Source organism: Tiliqua scincoides, chromosome 3, assembly GCF_035046505.1.
Source record: "Tiliqua scincoides isolate rTilSci1 chromosome 3, rTilSci1.hap2, whole genome shotgun sequence".
Lineage (NCBI taxonomy): Eukaryota > Metazoa > Chordata > Lepidosauria > Squamata > Scincidae > Tiliqua > Tiliqua scincoides.
This window is the reverse complement of record NC_089823.1, coordinates 26,396,575-26,422,861: the sequence shown is the minus strand read 5'-3', so window position 1 is coordinate 26,422,861 and position 26,287 is coordinate 26,396,575. Positions and strand designations below refer to the sequence as shown.

General features: G+C 43.7%; 1 protein-coding gene across 3 annotated transcripts in view; it reads right to left on the bottom strand.

The window, feature by feature from the left end:
- Positions 1-4,755: 4,755 nt before the first annotated feature.
- MTUS2 (microtubule associated scaffold protein 2) overlaps positions 4,756-26,287 on the bottom strand; it is a 226,106-nt gene continuing 204,574 nt past the window's right edge. For all 3 annotated transcript variants that reach the window (XM_066619698.1, XM_066619699.1, XM_066619700.1), the window contains 7 exons: positions 20,296-20,510; positions 18,865-18,970; positions 16,154-16,227; positions 15,192-15,290; positions 14,554-14,673; positions 11,282-11,379; positions 4,756-7,384 (listed from right to left, as the gene is read on the bottom strand). In XM_066619698.1, the coding sequence (XP_066475795.1) occupies positions 7,168-7,384; positions 11,282-11,379; positions 14,554-14,673; positions 15,192-15,290; positions 16,154-16,227; positions 18,865-18,970; positions 20,296-20,510 (929 nt within the window). In that variant the 3' untranslated portion in view covers positions 4,756-7,167. The remainder of the gene's footprint in view (positions 7,385-11,281; positions 11,380-14,553; positions 14,674-15,191; positions 15,291-16,153; positions 16,228-18,864; positions 18,971-20,295; positions 20,511-26,287) is intronic.

Here is a 26,287-nt window from a genome sequence, read left to right as displayed (position 1 = left end):
AAATGTGGTCTCGGACTGTGATACAAACCACCATTCAATAATGGACTCAAAATAAGCAAAACATATTACCATTGGGTTGAAACTGCTGTGATATCATCCATATCTTCAGATTTTACTGTAGATTAAATGCGGATGTAGTTTTAGACTTGGATGCCATTTCATAGGAGGAGAGGAATTTCTAATTTTGGCTTATTTTTTATTGTAATTATGACAATGATCCAATTTAGGAATTTTTTTGTTGATTGATCTGAATTTTAAGCAAATCAATTAAAACCTATTTGCATAGTACCTAAACCTCAATATTGGTGCCTTTGGAGATACTGAAGGGAGTATAAGAATTTACCACTGATTTCAAAACTCACTCTGTTAAAGAGAAGCACCATCCATAATAGGTTTGTTTTGCATTTCTTATTGCAGGAAAAAATGCAAAATGAAAAATAGGTTTCCAAAAATGATCTGGAAGTGGCTCATCTACGCTTAAAAAGTGCAATCCTAACCTGCACTGGAAGAGGAAGGCCGACTGGCCTGTGCGGTATCATGGTGTAAGGCCAACTGGGCCAGGGATGGGGGTTGGGATACGGCGTAAGTGCAGGATCCTGGTTCCACTCTGGGCCAGTCTGCCAACCAGCCACCAACATCCTTGGGATGTTCCCATTCCACCCTTCCCTTTCCCTTTCCAAACCCCGGTGCTGGCCAAGGGAGACTGGTGCAAACGTCTCTAGCTCTATCGGTGTGGAGGCCAGATCTGGCCACCATGGGCTAGTGCACCTCCTTGCGCCGGCCCAGCCACCTCACAAGGAGGTACAAATGTCCCTTTCCCAGGCAGTGCAAGGGATTTGCGCTGGCCCAATGAATACCTAGGATTGCACTCTTAGTCAATTTCATCAGTTAAAATAGACTCCCAATGACTCTCCCAAGCCAGAGCCTTTTTGTGGCCGTGATTGTTATGAACCTTTATTGAAAAAGGTGGAGCAAGAAGTAGTTCTGTTTTCTAATCAGATGTTTAATATGCCTGAAGTTTGTGAATTGTATGATAGTAGGACACATCTGGAATAACTTAATTGAGGATTGCTGCCCGACACCCATGAAATATTTTTTTGTACTGGTTTTTATTCATTTGCTGTGCTGGTAGACCATCCTGATCTGTGGCATTGCACTGGCACAAAAGTCAACTTGCTCCTATGTTAACTTTTTGCATCCTTGAAGCCTGAGAATTGGGCCATATGTGGCACAGACAGTTGCTTTTCCCCCCCCCCTCTCCTCCAGTGGAACTTTTTACATCATTGTGTAGCTGCTTGTCCAGATACTTTTTGTTTTGACAGCTTAATGAATGCACCTCCAGAAAATATTTCGCAATGCATCTGTTACACAAATGCAATCTAAATACACCATGTCATTATCTCTTGCGCACATGAGAATGTTGTCCTTTTAAAACAGAGGCCACGTTTTATGGAAAGAATGCCTGTTCTAAGAATCCAAACCCATGTTTCCTCAGGGTATATTTCCTCCTTGCTCTTGATGTGTGTGTCCTGAAGGGAAGGGGGAAGGCTACACTAAGATGACAACACTCCTAGACGGTGAGGGATCTCTTGCCCAAATTGCAAACATCTTGGGTCCCTTTTCTAGATGTTAGGAGGGTTGCAAGACATGCATGCTTGTGGGTGGGTGTCAAAGTGGAGGGTTTCTTGTCTTTATGTTGTGCCTTTCAATGTCTGCTAGGTCTCAGGAGCACAAAGAATGGATGTGATGCTGTTTTGGTTTGTTTGCTACAAGTCTAGTAGAACACGTGGGTTTATTCAGGAATACATCTCTTAACAACCCAGAAGACATGGAAGAATCTGCATATTTTTGAGTACAGTGTATATACCTTTTTAGTTGGCCGTTCTATTTTTCTAATGATTTCCCCAGAGTTCCTTACTGTTGCGATACAATGATTTGATGCCTGATGCTGATTTTGCAAAACCCTGTTGCTTCTCCCATTTCATTGGAGTTTCTTTTGTTAGGCTTTCAGATGTTGGCACTCTCACCTCTCTCCCTTTAAACAGTCAGTCTTGTTTCTGTGTGTGTGTTTTTCCTAAATGTGAAACATATATCCAGATTACAGCCTCTGGTTCATATAAACTTTTCTGCAAATGACACTGTAAGTATGTCTCCCTCTCAGTGTGGTTTTTCGACTTTGGAAATCGATTTGTTAATATGTGATACAGAATTAAGATGATCCTAAAATTCCAATAAATTATGTTTCACCTTTTTTTTAAAAATTGTTTCTAGCAAACCTGTTTCATGTAACTGCACTTGTGTGACAGAATTGCTACACAATGCTGTGGTGCAGGAGGGGCAGTTGGCTGATGTATAATTGAAGCTTATGTGACCAGGCTACCTAAGCACACAGGTGGATCAGGACCATTGCCTTAAACCTAAGATTATTCAATGGTTTCTTTATTTTTCCTAAGTGTTCAGTTGTAAAGGTTGTTTTAAAAAACAAAACAAAAACCTCCTGCTAGAATCATGGGACCACAAAGAGAGCAATGATGTACACCAGAGACTACTGCTGGAGCATGTATTTATTATCATGAATATACTACACACACCTGCACACCGTAACTGAAAGAATACAAACTTTTACCTGTAATTCAAATAGCCACTTTTAAAATCAGACCACAAACTTCTACTGCATGGGGAAAAAACTTTATATAAGGATCCACTAGGTGTCCATGGGACACAAATGCAATCAGTGCAGAGAGACACAAAAATACCTGATTTGGGTTATTCATTTTTAATCCAAAAGTGAGCTTTGCCATTCAGTGCCTGCTGATTTATTGGTGAGAAATGTGACATATGCAAACATCGCTATAACCAAAATTCTGAGTACCATTTGTAATGTAGCAAGGGGAAGAAAGCACTCTTTTCATTCCTCTTCCACTTGCTAGCCTTTTAGTTAATGCTATGGCAGGGCCTTCAAGGTCCTAAGGCAGCAGGGCCCCGTTAATTGTTTTCTCAGGAAGACACTTGCTGGGTGGGAGGAACTGAGGACTTCTAGGAAAAAGGAATGCTGAGCATTTGTTTGGACATCGCGCACAGCAAAAGCATAATTGACTCATGTTTGCTGCTCTGTGCTATCATACTGTATCTAAAGCTCAGAGATATGTAGTTTTCTCTTTGCATCCTAAGATAGGAAGTGGGACAGGACTGGATGAAGAAGAGAATCCACATCTGTGGGCTTTGGATGAGGCATGGAAGCATAGCATGATGGTGAGAGTGAACCATGCATCCACACTGCATCACACCCAAAGCTACCCTCAGAAATGTTTCATTTCAAGGATTTTCCTCTTTATGTCGTGATTACCAAATTTGCCTGTAACCTTAAAAGTTTTTGATTGGTTGTGCGCTTCCTATGCTTTGTGTGCCAATTCATTGTCTGTGGATCTAAGATCTGGTCACATGGACTAAAATCCGTAAGTGCTACCTAAAGCATGTCCTGGTGGGACTCTTGGTTCTTGAGCAGCAGATTCCCTTCTCACAAATCCCATACACTGGTTTCCTTCTCAGTTTCACCAATGGTTTGTCATATGAAATGGGGGTTGGGCTGCTTTTTGAGACACTTGCAACCAAAATTCCCATGGAGGGGAAGGGCTGAAACAAAAGGGTATTTTCCCCATTGTGTGTGGTGGTTATTAACGGATGAATAAAAGTGTTAACTTCCATAGTGTGCTGCTCAAAACTATAAGAGTTTTAAATGAAGGAACACTTCATATAGTCCTGATTGCCATTTTGAAATATTGAGGGGTGGAGGAGAGGTTAGACTGAAGAGAATGACAGTGGGCCCTTGGTATCCATGGGGAACCTGTTCCAGGACACACGCACCCCCGCGGAAACCAAATTTCAAATAATTTCCAAATAATGAAATCTGTCTGTGTGTGCGGGGTGGGGCTGCTCTGGCAAATGGAAATGCTCCTTTCAGAAGCCTCCAGGAGGCCTTCTGAGGTGCGGGGAGATCACACGTGGCCTCTAAAGCCTCCTGGATGCCTCCTGGTTTTTTGGCAAATGGGAAGTGCCTTCTAGCAGTGTCTGGGAGGCCTTCTGAGGTATGGAGAGACCATGCATGACCTCTCTGCACCTCAGAAGATCTCCTGGCTGTGACTGGAAGGCACTTATGGTCACGTCTGGGAGGTACTCTGAGACCCTCCAGCAAGGGCTCAGGATCCCTGTTGAGTCAATTCCACAGATTGCAAAACTGGGGATGAGAAGGGGCCACTTTTTGCAACTGCACAGTCTACAGCAAAGTGAAGGGCTGCTTTCAATATTGATGTGTTTTTCATATTTGTATTTTACCAGAGTAGAACAAATGTGAACATTTTTGCAGAACATTTTTGTGATTCTTCACATCTAACCTTACAAAAATGCATCCCTAGTATCTTCATTACATTCTTGAGATAGCTAGAAGGTAAGGTCACAGTAAAAGTGCCTAGGAAGTTAGAACCCCAATCCTTATCTATCTGGAACCAGTGATGAACAGTCCACAGAGAGAGAGAGAGAGAGGGGTTAACTGGCAATCTTGACATTAGCATGGAAATAACAGTGAATAAGGGAGACCCTGCAGGCAGTTCCCTATTAACAAAAGCTAAAATTCCAACTTGCACCTGGAAGCATTCAGTAAATATGAACATGATAATGACCAGATGAAGAAAGCTGCATAAACTGATAATACAGCCTCCCTCCAAACCCTCTATGAGCCCCAGACTAGAGACTGGTACATAGCAATAAATGTCAATTTATTTTCTTGGTTAACTTCTATGAACCAACATTTTACAACACTGTAACATAACAGTGGAACAGGTGTATGGTGCAATCTGTGTCTTTAAGCAAGTGCAGTAAGAAAAAGTGGCTAAAATTATACCAGTGTGTCATTGTCACAACTATCCTACTCTCCATTAGCACTTTTTCAGTATGCAAGCTCTAGTCCTGTCCTTTGTGATAATTACTAAAATGAAATGAGCTAATCTAAGATGTACTTGGTATCACAGTATCATGCAAGGCAACTACAAAAATAAATTTCTCTAAAAAAAAAAAGTTAACTGTGTTACTTTGTACATCATGGAACTGGGCCACAGATCGGTGGCATTCAAATGGTGCTGGCTGTCTCTCTGACTGCAGCATGTGCCTTGGGCTTATGTCAAGGCTTATAGACAAACACCAAGCAGATTCACTAGATTAGGTGCCTGAGGATGACGCTAATTCCCTCCCTTCTCAGTGAGTTATTGGCACTTTGAGATGCCCTAGATTTAAGGGACGCAGAGGTGGACATGCAATTATATTGAACTCTGGCCACCAACTGAAAACTAAAGTATCACATGGCTATCTAAAACATGTTTTCAGTTGCTTTGATGATTCATGCTCCATAACTATTCAATGCTAAGTTCAATGCTTTCATATGCTAAGTCTAAAAAAAATCTGTCACAAGTGCTGGAACCCACCTTCTATCACATCAAAGGCAATAAGGGCTATTAGCTGGTTTCTCATTGTCTAGCTCAATTTTAAAAACCTTCTTAAAGTCTAAGACTATACTGATTTCTACACTACCTTCTGGGGAACCAGCCTATTTTCTATCAGCCCAACATTCTATATGGTACTGCTATTAAACTTTTGTATATGGAGTAGCAGTGCTGTGATGGCAATAAAGAAGGCTGTAAAGATAATCCAGTGGGCTGGCCAATACTGTACTGAAACACGTAAAAAAGGTTACTCATTAAATGTTAGATATGCAGTGTTGATAACCATTTTTTTGAGCATGGCTAGCTTAAGACTGTTTTACTTTCTGATGTGAATGCTGGGCCCTGGCATCTTTTGCACTGTTGCAGTGGATGCCAATTGCACACCAATTAAGTGTGGTACTCCAGCACCCTTGGCAACATTGCAAGGGATTCTAGGACACACTTCTCAGATTGTACATTGCTTCTCTGGTGCCCCTAAAACTACTGTTTCTGCAAGTGCCTGTCTGGGTTGCTTCTACATTTGGGCCAGCCCTATTATATGAGAGAGCCCGATCAGTAGCTCTGTTGTAGTTGGAGGACAAATGTGGGTATAGAAAACCCAAAAAAACCTTGTATTTTGAGGCAAACATGCTGGAATGTAGGTTAAACTTGTCAAGAACAGGCATTGTAAAAAAATGGAGGAGAAGAGAGACAGGAAAACATTGCCCCCAGAAAAAAGAAGCTTCTTTTGCAGCGGGCTGGTTTATAAATTGCCATGTATATGAATATTGCCTTACTATCAATTCAGACAGCTTCAAAACAATCAGTTAAAAATAGCCACCATTGGCTAGAATGGACTCATCTTGAAAAATAAAAGAGGGAACTGTAAAATTTGAGGCGTACTCACCTATTTTGAACTTACAACAGGGGAGCATTCAAATTTGGATTGGGGAGATGAATGACTGGTATCAATTCAAAAAGCCATTGTTTGTGAAGGCAGGAACTTTTGGAATTTCAAAGTTGCTGGTGTTTGGCTTTAGAAAACATACCATGTGGTGGTAATTCAGAAGGTGCTTCTTTTTCTGTGTAATGCTCTTCTAGTTTGGGTTGAAGTATTCCTAGGAAGCTTTGACCAATAACAACAAAAAACATCTCAGTATAATTCTTAGGCACAAGTTAGAAAATTGCTGATAGTCATGAAAATATATCAGCACTTTTTGTAGAATCCATTCATATTTTAAAAAATGCCATTGAGAACAGCTTCAGCTACATATACAAATGTGTGCATGTGTGTGTCAGTGTGACCTACACCTATCTACAGATGTATGTATACACACACAGACACATAGCTATTCAAACCTTGAACTTGCAACTAACCTGAAATACTGCAGCAAAAAGTTCATTCAGAGCGAATGGTAAGTAGAAACAGTTGTTCCTTGCTTTTGGCTCTAACCCTGGTAGAGTTCCACACATCAGACTACACAGGATATGCTAATTGATGGCAACAGAGTGCCAGGCCTAAGGATTTCTGATGCTGGACCCACAGGAGGATACTGGCTAGTCGTATACAGCTATGCAGCTAGAGAGCATGCTGGTATAGTAACAGACCCCAGAGATCTACTTATATTGTGGTTAATACGTTCTTGCATGATAACATCATTGGGGACAGGTAATCTTAAGTAGCTGCATGGGCCTGTCATCTTGGCACTGTGCTGACTTTAGCAGGAGTGGGAGGTCCTGAAGAAGAGCGATAAATATGTGTCGGAGATGTAGGTGACAGTTTAACGGGGCTCAGTGGTTCCACAGTCTGAAGTTTCCACAGCAGCTCTTCGTTAGTCCTGCTTAGCCTCTTTTTTTCCTCTGACTCTTTCTCCACGTACTCTTGGAGATTAGCATTTTCTTCAGATAACTGTCTGGAGAGGAAAACAAGGCACTGTCAGCTATCAGTTGTGCTTTGACTTTTTGGGGCACCAGATCATTGCACCCTCTTTTGTAAACAGATCTCACATTGTTTGAGTTGCGGGGTTCTGTTCTGCCACATCTCCCTTCCTACCACCTCTGCCCAAGCCATAACAAAGGTGGCTTTCCTCTGTTCACAATCTATTGCAGTGATTTTCAACCTTTTTCATTTCATGGCACATTGACAAGACACTAAAACTGTCAAGGCACACCATCAGGTTTTTGAGAATTGACAAGGCACACCAGGCTGCTAGTGGGGGTTGCCAATCCCCCATTGGCCCTACTAATAAATGACCTTCCCCCAAATTCCAGGGGCATACCTGTGGACCACTTGTGGCACACCAATGTGCCATGGCACAGCGGTTGAAAATGGCTGATCTATTGCTTTCATGGGCTTATGTAAACAAGATAATCTTCAGCAATAACAAAATAAAATTTTCTAGATCTTTCTTGTCTGATGCCATTGGTTTTATGGCTGGTTTTCACATGCATGTTCATTACTTGATCAAGTGGTGACTTGCACATGTGAATGAACCATTCCAAGTATACCATTACAGGCAACTCTTTCATGTTGCTGAGTCACCCTGAACACAGTATTTCTCACTGTAGTCAGTCTGCATGTTCAGCAGTACATTGTCGACTGTAAAGAAAACAGGTGTGGAGAAATTAAGCAATGATGGGCATGCCAATGTGAATGAGGCCTTAGCCATTTTAGAAGCTAAGCAGCAATAAACAGTGCAGAATAGCCTAACATTTCTTAATGGAGAGGCCAAAGCTCAATGGCAGGATTCATGCTTTGCATGCAGGTTTAATCTCCAGTTCCTCCACCGAAAAGTATCCCTGGCAGCAGGTGCTGGAAAACACCTTGGCATGAGATCACAGAGAGCTACTGCCAGTCATGGTAGAGAACCCTGTTGCTCGGTGGACCAGTGAGCTGTCTTAGTACTCTTGAAGGCAGAAACAACAAGGCCACTGATAAGATAATTAGGGAAGCAGAGACTGCAGTTCTTTTACACCCAATACAATTTGCAAGCTACACAAGAGGATGCTGAAAAGGTACAGAGGTATCTGTTGGTCAGCATTCACTCTGCTGAGACAACCATTAATCATCAGTTTGTGGTGGAAGACATGGTGGTGTAGCTGGAGGGGGGGCAGAGCACTCATATGGCTCCATTTTGCCCCCCCAATCGGGAATGGCTTTGAAGGGAGGGGCCATTCATCCCCATCCCTGCCAGGCTGAGTGCTCTGTCCCCCCCACCAGTTACGCCACTGGGAAGACAAGGACTGGAAATTGTATGGTCAAACTGCAGGCAATTCCAAGAGGCATTTCAAGCAGGGACGTGTCTTTGATGACCAGTGAATTTTTATAAACCTGGCATGTGCTCCAAAGGGCAATTTGCTTTGGCAAGCAGAAACACAATAACAGTCCTCCAGTTGTTACTCTTTCTCTCCTACAGACTATTCAGATTGTCTTTCTGCAGCATCATCAGATGCTGATGCTGGCAGGAGGAATAAGCCAGCTCTCTCCAGTTACAGTGGAGAAGCCTATTTTAGAACAAGGAAAAGAACAAGGCACGGAGCACTGCCCATGTATTGGGTGGGAGCCAGCAACCTCTCTGTTTTTGCAGCCATGGGACTGCTTCTTGGAGACCAGGTTCTGCTGAAACACACAGGCGAAGGAAAATATGCAGATAATCAGAGCTCTTAGAGACCACTGAGCTCAGCAAGGACCGTCAGCCAGCAGGAAGCACAACAGGAAATACCTCACAGAAGTGAGGCTTCCTGTGGTGGCTTTATAGTTACCACCCTTGTTTGGGGGCAGGTATTCAGCTCTGTCTGATGTGCATAATTTCTCAACTGCAGGGTTCTGTGCCTCACTATTCCTGGGGGGATACATGGGCAGGTGTCTTGCCTGCCTGCCTCCCAATAATGATTTTCTCATTAAAGCATCTGACACTGAACTTGAGCCTATGAAAGCTCATGCCACAATAAACAAGCTACTCTTTAAAGTAAGTCATTGTTTTTGCCACTAACATGGCTGCTGTTTTGGATGTTATTGCACAGTAACTTACCCCTGACATGGATCAATGCAGGCTTGCACCAGTGATATAACTGGCACAGGTCCAAGTTGACCTATTGTGGCTGCTGGAGCTTACCATGGGGCAAGGGGATAAATGGGGCTCTGTGGGGCTCCAGTAGCCAAAATTCCCCCACAGGATGCAGCGTAGCTCATGCTGGTGCCACTGCCTCAGTGCACGGGAATTTAGGTTCGTCTAGGGTTCTAGTTTTGGATTATTGTTAGCCATTTTGCAGAGTCTTTATGGCTCCAAAAGTAGGACAAGAAAAAAAAATAGACCAAAATTAACACATGCAGATTTGCACAAATTATGACAACAGCAACATTAACAGGAAGGCCCAGAAAATGAATGCCACAGAGGGAAAAACCAGCAAGGACACCACGGTCAGCCAAGCTCATTCTCCACACACACAGGACACCAGCAGTGATCTTTAAATGCTGCAGTAGTGTGGCATTTCTGTGTTCATATACGGTGTATTGTGCTAATGTTTAGCAGGGAAATTCACCTGCTGCAAAGTGTATAATTTGAAACATACGACTACAGCATTCAGTAGTGTCTGTCTCAATACCCAGGTGGTTTCAGCAGAGGTTGATGGTCAACTGCTTGCGAAATAAACTTCAAGTCAGCACTGATCCGCAGAAAATGAGTAGTATTGACAACTCCTAAGAAGGAAAGTTTAGTTTATGGAGGGCTCTTCGTATGCAGCAGAGGGTTATTAACCAACATATATTGTCCTTCGGAGCATTCAAAGCACATCACATAAAACTAGTCTCAGTAACCCTTCTGACAACCCTGTAAGAGAGATCAGTATTATACAGAGCCTGGAGGCAACAGTTGAATGAAGGCCACTTGGCAGAGCTGAGAATTGAGTCAAATCCTGCATGGTTCACAACTCAAGCTCTTACGGCCCAATCCTATCCTCAAGATATGTTGGTGTATATCCACTTATGGCAGTGCAATGACAGCCCTGCTGGCGTAGAAGTCCACCCACCAACGGATGCTCTGTGGAGGCCAGTGCAACATGGTGCAAATCCACTAGTGGACAGGTCAAAACTGAAAGGCGATTGGGATGTGACATGAGAGGGATGTGGAAGAGACAAAAAAGGGTTGACATACACAGACAGGGGCTGTTGGTTGGATAGCATGTAATGGGACAACAGCTCTGCTGGGTGGAGATGGTTGGCAACCCCACCTGTGTGTTTCTCTTTCAGATACTGCTCCATCACTGATATTCTTCAATAATAACTTTGGCTGCATCACCCTTGTCATCTCCTTGTTAGTGGACAAGTGTTGCTGGTGCCAATTCACCTTGGCTGTGCTTCTCTGGCCACTGGTGTGGGGCTGGGTGGGTGCAGTGACTTGCCAACTATGTGAGAATGTCAGGACACTGCTCTGTGGGTAATGGGTTATGTTGGGGTTTCCACAGATGTTGTTGGTGTTGCTGAGCAGGGCTGCATCAGTGTCATTGGTAGGGCTGTGGCCACATTACTGGGGGGGGGGGTTATGCTGAAGTGGCATTGCATGGACAGACTTAAGTGTATGATAGATGTTGCACCAGCACCTGTGTGACACTGGCATGGTGTCCAAATAGAATTGGGCCTTTAGCCACTGTGCTGCTAGATCTCAGACAGCAAAATGAACTTCATGTTCCTTCTTATGCTGTGATTCTATAAAGAGATAGCAATCATGTTAGTGTGAAAAAGGTGTGAATTAAATCTGATAGCTGGCTTTATGCTTGCAATGTGAAGCTCAGGAGCAAATATGAAGACAGACCTTGTCACCACAGTGTTCTGATCAATCCGGACTCTGAGGTCTTCATTTTGCTGTTGAAGCACTTGGATCTTTTCTTCTAGTATTAAGTTCTTTTCAGCCTGCAGCGACAGGGGAGAAAGCCCTATTTATAGCAGCAGTCTTCAGCATAGGAGAGTTTCCAAGAAGAGGGGCCCAGCAATTCATCCCAGAAGAAGTGATCACTTGGGTCTGTTGGGGTTGACTGGGTGTAAACAGACAGGAACAAGGGCCAAAACCTATCCAATTTTTCAGTGCTGGTGCAGCTGTGCCAACGGCATGAGCTGCATTCTACAATAGGGGGGTAGTCACAGAGGCCTCCTCCAGGTAAGGGAATGTTTGTTCCCTTTCCTCGGGGCTGCATTGCAGCTGCACCAGCATTGGAAAGTTGGATAGGATTGGGTCCTTAATCAATAGAACAGGCTGCTTGATGGCCAAGGAAATGATGGCTGCAGCAGCCCCAGTTAGAGGCAGCACTTTATTCAAGTGAGCGCCAAAAGGAAGAGATTGCCCACTGTCAGTCTAAGGCTATATGGAGCAGACCAAAACCACAGCTGGGATTGTTCTAGCTGTTGCAAAGTGAATTCAAGTATCATATTTGACTTTATTTTGCAAGACTGTTGTCCTGGTGCAGTTGGGGCCTTAAAGAATGTGCAGCGGCAACTCTCAGAGTGAACAAAGGCAGAAGTGTGTCAAATCCTCTGAGCTGACAGGCTAGGAATCCTACCCTGTCAGTTTGTTCTACCACATCGCACTGACTCTTGTAGTACAAAACAAAACTCCCACCTTTCAGAATCTGCTCTTATCTTGCCAAGAAAAATACAGGAGTGGTTTTTTATCAGAGGAAAAAGAGTAAGTATGGAGCTGGAGATTAAAAAGGAGGCTTCCTTTCTCATTCCAACGATTGCTAGCACTGGAAAAAACGTGCAACAGTGCACTAGGATCCTGCACCTGAAGGGGCCATATAGCTAGTTGGGATGTGTTTCTCCTGTTATCGTTCCAATAGAGCTCTCTCTGTTATGTAGTTTGCTAATTTCAGGCTATTCTTCTTTCCTTCTCCCAGTAGCATTTCCAGGGAGGGGTTACGGAGCTCAGTTTTGTAGGGTATCAAGTTTTGTAGGTGTGTAAACTGCCCCTCCCCCTCACCTTCAGAGCCATTCTGGATGGTGAGAGCAAAGTGGAGGACACATCAACACATTGCTCTTGATGCCAGGAATGGCTCCAGCAGTGAGGGGGAGAGGCAGTTTACATGGCACATTGAGGCACCCTGCAAAACTGAGTGCTGTGCTCCCCCACTGGGAATGCTACTGCCTCCTCCTCCTCCTCCTCCCCAGAATCCTTTTCCAGCTAAAAGCAAGCATGTAGAAACTCCACCCCACCCCCAAGTATGGAGTTCTTTATAAATAAAATACAGGTGCAACCTTTTTATACACAGATTTTTTATCTGCGGATTTATCTCAGCTCGAATGAGGAAGAATTCAAAGTCACACACACCTTTGCCCCCAGCTGCTGTCTTGCTCCATTTCAAGGCAGCCCAAAATACTGGAAAAAGGCACAGGCACAGAAATAGCCTTGGAGCCATGGAAGAGGCTCCGGAAGATTGTGTGCCTTGCAGAAGGAACAGTAAGAATCCTGTAGCCTCTGAACCATCAAAGAGGCTGAAGAGGGGAAGCGAAAGGAAAAACCTCTATAGCCAGGAGGAGTGCAGCACACAGAGGCAGGTGCAGTAGGAACAGAGGGGACTGCTTTAAAAAACCTAAAAGCCTAACTCCCCCCTCCTTCAGACTGAGATGGTGCAGGCTCTCTGTGCTCTAGTCTACACAAACAAAACAGTTCAGCGAGTAAGTCTTCCCAGCAATCCAAAGCATGAGATTTCAAAGCATACAACCTATCCATACTTTCCTGGGAGTAAGCCCCATTGACTATAATGGGGTTTACTTCTGAGTAGGCAGGTATAGGACTGGGTTCTTAGGCTACAACCCTATCCACACTTTCCTGGGAGTAAGCCCCATTGACTAAAATGGGGCTTACTTCTGAGTAGGCAGGCATAGGACTGGACTCTTAAAAGCCTAGCATCCTGCCTGTGAAAAGTGGGAACAGCAGGCAATGGGGAGGGCTGAGTATGGCAGAGCTGGGAGGCGATTGAGAACGCTGCCTTAGTTTCCTTTCAACCCTAAGTGTCAGGCTGTAGCACTGTTTGCTTAACTGTACACAATTTGCATAACTCTGTGCAATTTGTGTAAAATTACGTCATTTCTGGGTCTGATTTAGCAAAACGTGAATTTTCCCAATTGCGAAGGTTCAGGAAATGAAACCCCCATGCATAAAAAGGTTCCACCTGTATTTCCTTTTCTTTATGACCCACCTGTTCTGTGGTGGAGGGCGCTGTGACCCACCTCTAATTTGGAGCACACCGGACACAAGGGTGGGTGGAAGAGCCCAACTCAGGACCCACTGGACATTGGGTCGAAACCCACAGTTTGAGAAATCCTGGTCTAATGTATTTAATTTTAATTTGTTTCATTATTACTAGAAGTATTTAAAAATGGTATTATTTATTTTACTCAGAAGTAAGCCCATTATGTTCAGTAAGACTTCGGCTGTAATCTTATCTTATTCACCAGAAACAAACATCTCTAATTATTACATTTTTAAAAGAAAATTCAAACACTTATGGAACTTATGAAGTTGCTTAATTCTCCATAAGGAAAAGGACTAGCATGTCTCTTCCTGCTTTTAAAAAATGAAACCTAAGAATTCAGAGGAGAGATCCTCCTAGAGCAGGGGTGTCAAACATAAGTCCCAAGGGCCGGATGCGGCCCGCGGAAGCTTTTAATCTGGCCCTCAGGCTCTCAGCTGCTGAGCAGTGCCAAGGCATTACTGCTGAAAGGGCAGCCCACATGAAAATTTGGCTCTGTCATATCTTGAAATACGATCAAGATTTGCATATTTTCTCTTCTGCCATTTGCAGCTAATGAGTTTCTAAGTGAGAAAAAAGTTATTTTTGGTTGTGACCTTTTTAATGACATCACTTCCTGCCTAATGACATCACCTCTGGCCCTCAGCAGGCATCATGAATGCTATTCCGCCTGCTATATGAAATGAGTTTGACACCCTTGTCCTAGATCATCTAAGAATGGCTCAGACCTGCATAGACTGCCACTTGTTTAGAACCCTGTGAAAAGGACTTATGCAGGAGAATTGCTTAGTTGATCTATTTCATTTTTGAAACAGACCAAAACGCAAAGAGAACTCACCAGCTTTTCAAGTTCTATGATCCTCTTTTCTTGCTGATGAATGAGTTGGTTCTTCATCTCCAAAACCTGTTTTAGGCTAATCATGTCTTCTTCCAAGTGCTGATATGGAGCAAGTGCAACCTATGACAAAGGAGGAGGAGAATGGAGAAAAAAGGAACAGCAGGGCCCCTCTATTCATGAAGAGAAGGATACCAGTTGATGGGTGACTCTTCCTACCCATGTCAGGAGGCCAGGCTTCCAGAAGGTTCTGAAACTGCTTCTAGTCATATTATGCTTTTGAGGAGCAGCTTCTTAGGTGACATGGGGGCTGCTGTAGGAAGGGGGGCATCAAAACGCTCCAACTACTATGGAGTATTCATAGTCAACCCAATCCTATTCCCTCACCTGACTGTCTGATGCAGCTGCACCACTGGAGTGCACACTACGTGCAAAGGTGCAAGGTGGTGTGTGTGTGAGAGAGAGTGACTAGATGGCCTGGAAAGGTAAAAATTATTTTTATATAGTGAAAACTGAAAATGCCTGTCAGAAGGTTCTTCTGAGTTCCTCCAATGTGGGCTTGCACTCTGTGCTGAGTCAGATCCGCGGATCGCAAATCCATGGATGACGAGGACACACCTGTGTAAGTCTATCTCAATTACCTCTAGTTGTTCTTCAGTATTTTTCTTTAATGCCTCTTCAAATCGTTTTGCTTTGTCCTTTAGAGTCTGGCTCTGAAAAGTGAGGGTATCTACCTGGTCCTGTAATGAACACCAAGAACAAACAAAAGTTGCATATGATGTGACATTGATTTTACTCAAGACCATTCTAACCAGTGACTCTGATCCATAGAAAGTCAGTTAGCCTTAAGTTCTGCTAAATCAGTGAGACCTGTTAGCAGGGCTGGTGCCAGGCTATTTTGCACCCTAGGCAAAGCTAACTACTTGCACCCCCCACTTTTTCATTAGACTTTATAATTAATTATACTCCATAGCACTGTTGTGTTGTTTATCTTAAAATTAAAGTTAGCAGGTGCCAGGAAAGACCCCTGCCTAGGTCCTTGGAGAGCCACTGCCAGTCAGAGGGGACAGCACTCGGCAAGATGGACTAATGGTTTGGCTCAGGATAAGGCAGTCACATATATTCCCGTTCTCCCAGGACCCCCAACAGTAACAGACCTGCTCTGCTATGTGCCCCAGGTAAAGGTCTGTGATGCCAGCCCCCCACACCACGCTGCTTCTCTGCTTATCCAGAGCCCTGAAACGTCACACGATATTGAAACCAACCAGGAAAGCTTTCTGAGGCTTCCCCATGGTCTTAAAAGTACTTCCGGGCAACTGCCACTGACCCCCCAATTGCTTTCAGATCACTGTAAATTTGCATATTTGTAGGATGATAATTGAAAGACAGGCACATAGCAGCAGTCATGGAAGCAAAAGAACAGTTGGCATGCAGGCATTGCATAAGACAGACTGCTTCTCCATTAGTCCATCAGTGACAATTTCGTGCTTCTGTTTTTGAGTAATTTCTTTATGGACCTTAAGAGATCAGTTTCTCTAGAGGCATATCAGAGCAAGCACAGCTATGGCAACAAATGATAAGGTTTTGGAAATTAAATGCTCACCTGGAGTGACAGACGCAGTGTCTCAAAATTCTCTTCTAGTTCTTTCTTTTCCAATTCATGAGCCAACTTCAGTTCTACAGGAGAAGAAACCCCATCCATTCATAAATACCTCACTGCATAATGACTTGAAAATGGGCACATAGCATACTGACTACCTGCAGGAGCACAACATGCTCCAACACTCATCACACTACAAGGTCTGGAAATGCTTCCAGAGCACCTGACATCCATAGGAAGGAACTGGGAAAACTAGACTTTCCAGCATCTCTGGCTCTTGGAACACTTCTGAGGAACACTGCACAGCAGGTGTGAGAGAGGACAGGATGTTGGCCAGCAGTGAGACCTCCCAGCTTCATGGTTGGGGTTAGGAGGCACATGCAAGACTCAGGGGAAGTTCCAGTCATGCTTCTGATGACATCTTCAGCAATGCAATGAGAATATAAGAACATAAGAAGAGCCCTGCTGGATCAGAACAAAAGCCCATCTAGTCCAGCTTCCTGTATCTCACAGTAGCCCACCAGATGCCTCAGGAAGCACACAAGACAACAAGAGGCCTGCATTCTGATGCCACTCCCTTGCATCTGGCATTCTGAGGTAGCCTACTTCTAAAATCAGGAGGTTGCACATACCCATCATGGCTAGTAACCTGTAATGGACTTTTCCTCCAGAAATTTGTCTAATTCCCTTTAAAAGGTGTCTAGGCCGGATACATTCACCACAGCCTGTTCCACAGACTAATTACACACTGGGTGAAGAAACAGAGTTCAAATAGCTCAAATAAGCAGCTATTTTTAACTTTTTACCACACTCTATTATGATTTGGGCCAGCCATTGCTAAAACAGCCATCACGGGAATCGATTTATGGTGGTTTCCACTTATTGGGTTTTGTGTAGCTATATGCAGCTGTTATGATTCCTGTGAACAATGTTTCCATGGTGGGGAACATGGGAGTGTATTGGCAGAGGGTGTATCTAGTTGGCACACCCCAGTTTCCCCCCAACATGGGTACATTGTACATGGTAGTCATTATGCCTCCATAGCACTTGTGTTTACTGGGTCTAAGAAAAGGGTGACCAGGTGCAAAAAACCTGTAGGGATCTCTTATAATTAAAATTATACAATTCTAATTACCTAATATTTTCATGGAGCATTTGTTGTCTAACTTGGGAAAAGCAGTGTGCCCATGTGTACCCACATGCACAAATGCATACATGCACATTTTTCCATGTGTGTACCCCCCACACATACCCTACCAGTGAACATAGAAGCCTATGCTCAGTCTAAAGGCTGTGTGGTGAACATTAAATAAGTCTGTTCCTTGATAGTCTTTATTGGTGATATTAATTTTTAGCTGACCATGACGTGATCTGTGGCTTAATAACCTGCAAAATTCTAAAGTAGAATGTGTTAAAATTTAATAACCCAGCTAATTGCTACAAAGCGACTCTGTGGATAAAATCTGTTCTCCAAACAGTTGTTTCAGGGCCAAGTTGATCCACAAGAGGGCACTCTAGACCTGTGCAGGTCTCTGATACAGCCTGTAACTGGAACAAATTTGTATAAGCAAAATGGATGTTTAACCATTGTAAATACAACTATCGTAGCCCAGGGGAAATTCTATGTATTAAAAGAAGAGCAAAAACCAACATTCATAACCAAGATTGACTATAAAGTACATATAATATGGAGTGGTCAATTTTGGGCATCCTTTATAAGACTGTTAATATGAACTTTGGCAATGGTATTTAATCATTAGGAACTCTAATTGATGTTTAATCAATGGGAATAAATTTTTCTGCACACATAAGGCCTAAAGAGATGCTTGAGAATGTCACAGCAACTCAGTATTCTCACCTCCAAAATTATTACTGCAAAGCCCTTTCTAAATGGCCTTTGCTACAAATTCTCCCCTCAATGTTCCTTTATTGGTCATCTCCAGTGCCTTCAGTTCTGCCCACCTTTCTGATACAGTTAGGTCCTCCAGGCAAAGAACTAGACTGTTGCTAATGGCAGCTCATACCACAATAAATTAGGAGGTCACAAAAGTGCCACTGCACATTTTATGTCTTCTTTAGCCTGCTATGGGCAAGGACACCGAACAGTCACAGAATATGTGCTTTGCCTGCACAAGATCCCGGACTCAAGCTTGGCATTAAAAGGATCTCAGGTAACATGGTTAGAAGGAGCCCTACCTGAATCCTTGGAGAGTCACTGCCACTCCAGGGGTGAAATCAGTAGTGTAGTTAGCAGGGGGGGAGGGGTCGTCTGCCCCAGGTGACATGCCTAGGGTGTGTGAAAGGTGCACCACCGGAGCCCCTGGACCAGCCCATTCTAACACCTCACCTCTGCACTTCACTAAGCTGCATGAGTAGATCACACCTAAGGCAGCTTCACATATGTTATGTGGTTGGGTCCCGAATCCTATCCAACTTTCCAGCACCAATGCAACCCCAAAATTAGGGAACAAATGCTCCCTTACCTTGAGGGGGCCTCCATCACTGCCCTCTCCCACTACAAGATGCAACACACACTCCATTGGTACAGCTGCATCAGCACTGCAAAGTTGGATAGGATTGGGCCCTGAGTTTTCTCAGTTCTGTGTGTGGCCTAGCCAGCCACTGTTGTGAAACAGATTTTAAATAAGTTTCTCACAGATATTTCCATATACCATTCCAGAATCACCCTGTCTTGGCCAGTGTCATAAAACTACCTTGTACTCTCTGCTCATATTCCTCCTGGAGCGCAGCAACAGCAACCGTGTGGCTATTTTCTATCTCCAACACCACGGCTTTCTGAGATGCTGTAATGTCTTCCACCTGTTCAAACAACAAAGCAGAATAATTACAGAAGATAAGAGACTGCACATCCCTCTTGAATTCCACTGTTCAAAGAGGTTTGTTTCCCTGACATTGACAGTTGCTTAAGGAGCCAGAAAAAAACCCAGTTGACCCAACTTCCCCTAATCTGTTTTCATATATAAGTTAACTTCTTTATTTTGCTAGGTAAACTGCTTTGTGAACTTTTTTAAAGCTGTATTATAATGGTGATTGGGTAGCAGTTCTCCCCTCAGGTAGTGGTTTGTTTAACCCTTGATGCACATAGTCTAGCCTGCTCTGTCAAGTTTCGTTAACCACCAAAAATTGGGTAACAACCCACTGGTGGGTCCTGGATCCACAAGTTTGAGAAACACTGATCGAGAGATTTCCATCATTTTCAGGTACAATCCCATTTGATTCCTTAAGATATACTGATCTGGTCTCCCCCCCCCCCCAGTTCTGTTTTCATTTGTCTTGGGGAGATTAGGACCGCTTTTTGCTTGACTTAGGACTGGTCCAAACACAAAATCACTAACTGGAAATGCTGAACATGTGCGAGGAGAGCATAAGATGGAACATGCAGTTTTAATGCAAATGGCTTGTATGCAGGTCTGATGCTCGCAGGCACTTTAAAAAAAAAAAGGCATGAAGAGCATCAGGCATATGCACGGATGTGTGAACAGTTCATGTGTTCCACAATATGCCCAGTAAGGGAGACCATTCTAAGGCTACAGATACAGCATTCTAAGGAAGGGGATCATCTGAGCCAGCCCTCAGGGAGTTTTGCTAGGATACAGTTTGAGAATCCATTTCTTAGAACTCTAGGAGAGACCATAAGCAAATTGGAAAACTGTGCACAACAAATTTTTGGTGTAATGGTTCAAACAAGATTAATTTGACTGTTAAAACAGTAGCCTGCAGGCACTGCCTCCACATTTGATGTTCTCATGCCTTAGCTGTAATAACAGGGCAAGGACAGTATTGATTTTTAATGTACAGTGTATTTGTTTAAGTGAATTTCTCTCTCTTGATATGTTGCACATTTGGAGGTGCCTTGGGATCTTCTGCATACAAGCAGGTGCTCTATCCCTGAGCTTTGTCTCCTTCCATAACTGAATTGGCTGCTGAATTGTGGTCAGGTGTTGAACAGCTCTGAGTGGGCACTCTAGAATCTAGATTTCTATGCCCAACATCAGATCTCCATGTTTAGCCTACCTTGATGGGATTTCAGTCATGCATAAGCACCCCTACCAGCTCCATTCTGAAATGCTGGAGCAGTTGGACCTGCCATATGCTCCTGGTGGCAAAGATAAACTATGACCAACCTGCTCTTGGTGCTGACTATTCATCCGGACCAGCTGTGTCCCATGCTCCTCTTGCAAGCGTGACATTTCAGCACCATACTGTAGCTGCAGCCGCTCTTCCAGGGACTGGAGTTCCTCCTGCTGTTGCCATCCAAGCTTCTTCAATTGGCCCTCAAACCTTCTTTCCAGCTCCTCCTTCTCTTTTTGTAATTTCTCATATTTTGCAGCGTAGATCGCTGTAGGGAGAAGAACCACAGGCTTTTCAGAGAAGCCCAGAATTCATGCCCTAGTCCCCCTGCTGGAATCCACAGTTAAACTAGAGCAGGACCTTACTGGTTCTGATCCACCCACTGAGCTCTTGATAAATCTTCCAGTTTTGCTGCCTGCCTGGGGCTCCAAAAAACAGCATGTATCTTTAAAAGTTTCTAGGAGGTCACAATCCATGCTGGTGGGCTTCATTTGGCCTGGTGGCTTACAAGTCAGATAGGCCATGGCACACTGGTGTGCTGCAAATAGTCCCCAGGTGTGCCGTGGGAATTTGGGACAGGGTCATTTATCAATAGGACCATTGGGGGATGTGAGCCCCCCATTGATACCACAGTGTGCCTTGTCAATTGTCAAAAAATTGTGTGTGTGATGATGTGTGTGTGATGGTGTGCCTTGACCATTTTAGTCTCTTGCCAGTGTGCCATGAGTTTTTTAAAAAAAGGTTGAAAATCACTGCGCCAGCATTGTGGTTCTCAGACTTTGAGAAAGGGGCTTGAGGGGAGGGAATTATATCTGGAGAGTGCTTGCAAGTTTCCAGAATGACAGAAGAGATCTTGCAGCAGACAAAGCCAGAGGCACCTGATTCATTTGCAGAGATTATGACAGGCTGCTGTGCTAACCTCTGAAACTTCAGAGATAGGAGCCTCCTAGCCACAGCCACTCTTGTACAACTTTATCTGGTTGGCTGGATTCAGGAGAGACTCTGAGGAGCCCTTCTAATGCCAGTGTCGTATCTTTATGTGCACAACCATGGGCTGTCTGTGTGTGAGGGCTATGTGCACTGGCCTGCCAAGGAGATGGCTTCTGTTGGGTTGGGGATAGCAGGTTTGGAGAGCTTTGTTCTATTGACCCCAAATCCAGTTCCACAAGACTCCATCCAAGGTTGCATTAGTCCACCAGGTTCCACCTCTAATTCATCCAAACTCACTAGGTTCTATCCTCAATCAGTCAAAACCTGAAAGGGAGCTATCCATGATTCTTTCTCCAACCCATCTCTTGTTCTGCCCACAGAGCAGGTTTTTTTTTAATTTTAATTTTTTTTTAAATCACAATATCTTCACCTCCTATGTTGAACCCTGTCCAGATATGCACTGACGTTTTAAACAAACTAAAAAGGGTCCAGTGTGCTTGTGGCCACTGACCTTCCACCCCTAGCTTGGATTCTGTAGATACTGACACTGCTTCAGCTCATATATGAATCCAAATCTGGAATAAAAGTGGCATGGAGTTGGAAAAAGCCAGACGGAAAATGAATTCTTTCTATTTCTAAAAAAAAATAGATACCTCAGGTTGAGAATGATTACATTCCACAGGAAATGCAAAGTTAGGAAAAATATGATAGAGAGGAAACAGATGTGTTTGAGTTATACTAGGAATGTTTCCATCTCTTCTCCCTTGATCTTATCAAGGGAGGTGAAGGGAAAGGAGGCTCTGACACATCAGATAGTGGTTTGATGGTGGATACTGTCGGGACGCACAAGAAGTCTTCCAGGATAATCCATCCCATCCAGCTCTGGAAGGGGTGCCACAATTATATGTTCTAAGTAAGCACAGAATTTTGCAGCGTAAAGAACAATTTAGTATACCAAGATAGTGTTTTAATTGTTTGGGGGGCCTTAACAAAACTGACAAGGGTTGGCTTCTGATCTTCACCACCTGTAGTCAAACTAGCTCCTCACAGTAACTTGAAAAGAAAAAAAGTAGCTAAGGGACAGTCACTATACATAGGGCTGGGAGCTCTTGACCTTAATTTGAGCACCCAAAGTTCTTAAAGTGCTGTGAAAGACGTCTGTGTGGGCAATGACTGAAAACTCCCAGAAGCCATTGCAACAAGAGCTAAGGGCTGCAGTTTGAACAGGGCTTTTGATTATTATTCTTTCTTTTCCTAAGAAACTAAGGGTGCAATCCTAAGCCCATATGTCAGTGCTTTCCAGCACTGACATAGAGGTGCCAATGGGACATGTGCTGCATCCTGCAGTTGGGTGTCACTCACAGAGGCCTCCTCAGAGTCAGGGAATGTTTGTTCTCTTACCTCAGAGCTGCATTGCCCTTATGTCAGTACTGGAAAGCACTGGAAAGCTGGAAAGCACTGACATAAGGGGTTAGGATTGCGCCCTATGAAAGATATACGGAAAACCAGGTGTAGATTTTTATGTGAAAGGAATGTGAACTCAATTCTGGTACCAAAAACAAGTACTGTAGAAGGTGGAGTGTACTGATCTGATTCACAGTGTAAGGGATCATCTTTGAACAAACTGAATGACTGAATCTTTGCATTGCAACACAATGTCTTCATATACATGTACCCACCAGTTTCCTTCCAGTTTCCTTCCTTTCAGTCACTATCTAAAGGTTCAAAAAAGGCGAACAGTCCAACTGCTAGATTTTTCCAATTTTTGACAATTCCAAAATTCTTAGCTGTTCCATACCATAATATTGGCAAGACAACATTCAATACTGACATACAATCGCATGACAAACTTTGCTTGTCTTACCTGGTCACTGTCTCATATCTCACTTGTGTTTAGGGTTCCCATAAACATTTTAAGAAATTCTGTCATTCTGCAGCATGATCACTTGGTAATACATTCTGTAAGAGTTTCTATTGTGGTGTAAAACTATCAGAACTAAAAACGAATTCAAATTTGGGATTCATTATAATTGAAACCCACTCAACCTTTAAATTGATCCTGTAATGAAACCTATCTTTCAACCAACTTTCTAATAGGGCTGACACAGCACAGGCTGCAATAATATTCACGCACTTTTTGCAGCACTAAAATATGCAAACCTAAAACCCAACATACATAAGGTGTAGCTTATAAGGTTTAGATTTTTGACAGAAAACCACTACAACACAAGGTACATTAGCTTGCAGTAAGGAGGGCTACAGATCAGTGGTAAAGCACATGATTTACATACAGAAGGTCCAAGATTCAATCCCTGGCATCATCAGCAAGGAGCTGGGAAAGATCAGAGTTCAAACCCCTGGATAGCTGCTGCTATTCAGTATAAAGTAGACAATACTGAGAGGCCAATCCTATTGTCATCCATCACCCCAAGCTGATGCAGTGGTGTCAAAATCAGTGGCACCACCCATTATGCAGTGGGGGACAGACAAGGTAAGCCTCTGTGGAGCGGGAGGAGGGAATCTATACTAGATCTCTGTGGAGTGGGAGGGGCGGGACCTACACTAGCTAAATAGCTAGAATTGGGTCTGGGAAGGGGGTTTGGATTGGATTGCTACTGCCACCAAGCCTGCCCCCTTCCTGGACCTGGATCTGTCCAACCCCTGCCTCTGTTGCCATCCTGTTCTTCCCTGAAAAGACAAAATAACTTCCTCACCCCAGTGAACACAGAGATCAATTTGGATGTGATAAGCCAAAGATGCTCAAAGAATGGAAACAAAGAGTCAGGAAGGAAAAAAGGAGGTCCTTTCAACTCATGATTACCCAAGAGCAGGTTCATCTTTTCCAAATTTGAGCTCACCAGTTTCAAAGTCAATTCAGCATATCTGCCATTTGCAGTTTGGCATCTGCCATATTCAAGAAAATAACATGCAAATTGCTATGCACACACAAAATTAAATATGCAAACAATCCCCTGGATTATGATAAACTTTTGGTGGGGCCTTTTATTACCTAACAAGATGCCCACTTCTATTGTATATAATGAAAGGATAATGGCAACTACCAATTTAGCAGTTTTCCCCACAATTTACGTATTTGTTGGCTGCCACTGCCAGACTAATACATGACCATGCTGTTCATGAGCTTAATGATGCTGAGAGAAGGAAACTCAGTCCAGAGCTTGCCAGGAACAAGCCCATGACTCCAAATGCTGATATGAACATCTCCACAGCTACAGGAAACCCCGCCACTGACTAACACAGCTATCGCAGTAAAAAAACACAACATCCTATCAAAGCGGGTGCCAAGATATTATTCTATTCCCCTTGGATGTTCCGCTTCTGGCTTTCAGGCTGGGTGTGACTTTCATACAAAATGACACTTCCCGGATTGACAGGCGGCTCCAGGTTAAATCTCAGCACATGCTGTCGCTCTGTTTTCCTCGCACCAAACTGACGCCACTTCCCTTGGTGTCTGACCTCTGAGCTGAGGCCAATCAAACTGCATTTCTGTTTATAATGGCAGGAAAAGCCATTGCTGGTGGCGTGTCACTTCTGCCCCTATCAGAGACTGTGTGGGACAATAACCACACCCGGTGGCATGAGCACGTCTGCATTCAAGGCCTTGATCCTCAAGAGGAGCATTAACTCAGCAATGATGCCCAAGAAATCTTTTGCAGCTTCTCGGACGTACTGAGGTGAAGGAAGGCTTAGGGTTAACTCATTCATTTGGCAGTCCATTTGTAAATTGGCTTGTGAGGTGATGACTTCATTTAACACTGAGGTTCCAGTATAACATTTCATACATACATTCAAATCTTTGAGAAAAGTGGTATATTAATACTGTAATAAATAAAATATTCAGGACACATGTTTCATGTTTAAATACTAGCTCAAGCCTCTGTGGCAAGCCGAACAGACTCATCCTGTCCCAGTCCAGACCTGCCATGTACTTTGCCCCTAAGGGGAAAATGCTGTAGCCCTCACTATTCAGAAACATCACTCCCTTACATAGTGCTCAAGAGTACACTGGCCCACTAGTAGCTAACTAATAGAAAATCTGCTGGTCTGCCCTTTTATTCATTCATTTGGAACCCATGGATTTAATTCACTGAGGGTTGGGAATCAACAACATAGGGCCTGAATTGAGCTTCTAGAAATGACCTGAGGTGTTCTCTGGTTGCATCCAGGAAGCTTTCAGGAGGTGTTGGAAAAGCACCCAGTTTTTATGCAGCCTTAGAACACCTCTGGACATGACTGGAGAACACCTCTGGTTGTGTCCGGAGGTCCTATTGGACCCAACCCAGCAATTTGTCTAACCGTGGGTTTTGGTATCTGCAGAACGGATCCTCTGTATATACTGAGGTCCAACTGTAGTTGTCAACCAGGGTCTTAGACCAAAGACAACTAGTGCTTCTGGTTAGTGAAGGACCTTAAAACAACGTTTGACTCAAGTGACCAGAGACTACTGTTGCTGTTGTCTACTGCTGCTGCAATACCAGTTCCAGGAGTGAAATAATGCTGCAGGTATATTGCGCTTAGCCACCAATTGTTTGTCATTATATCTAACAAGCCGGAGTCTACCAGTGGTGCAGCAAGAATTCTGTGCTGCGATTTGGGATCAATCCACCAGGAAATTCTCCTCCAAACACTCAGTGAAAACAAAAGAAAGTGGCACCTTGGTGCTATTGGTGTTCTGTGTTTTGGCATCACATTCATTTTCATGGGACCTACACTGAAGAATTTCCAAATAAAAGATACAGGGCGCAATCCTAACCCCTTATGTCAGTGTACTTTCCAGCACTGGCATAGCCGTGCCATTGGGACATGTGCTGCATCCTGCAGTTGGGTGGCACTCATGGAGCCCTCCTCAAAGTAAGGGAATGTTTGTTCCCTTACCTCAAAGTTGCATTACCCTGATTTCAGTGCTGGAAAGCTGGAAAGCACTGACATAAGGGGTTAGGACTGCACCCACAATATTCTACAGAATAGCCCGAGAAGCACAGCCATAGGTATTTACCCCAGTCTTTTATGCTTAGCTGTTTCTATGGTAACCTGTCAATGTTCACAGTGAACCAGTTTTGTCACACTGTGTTTTAATTCTTCAACATTCTTTTA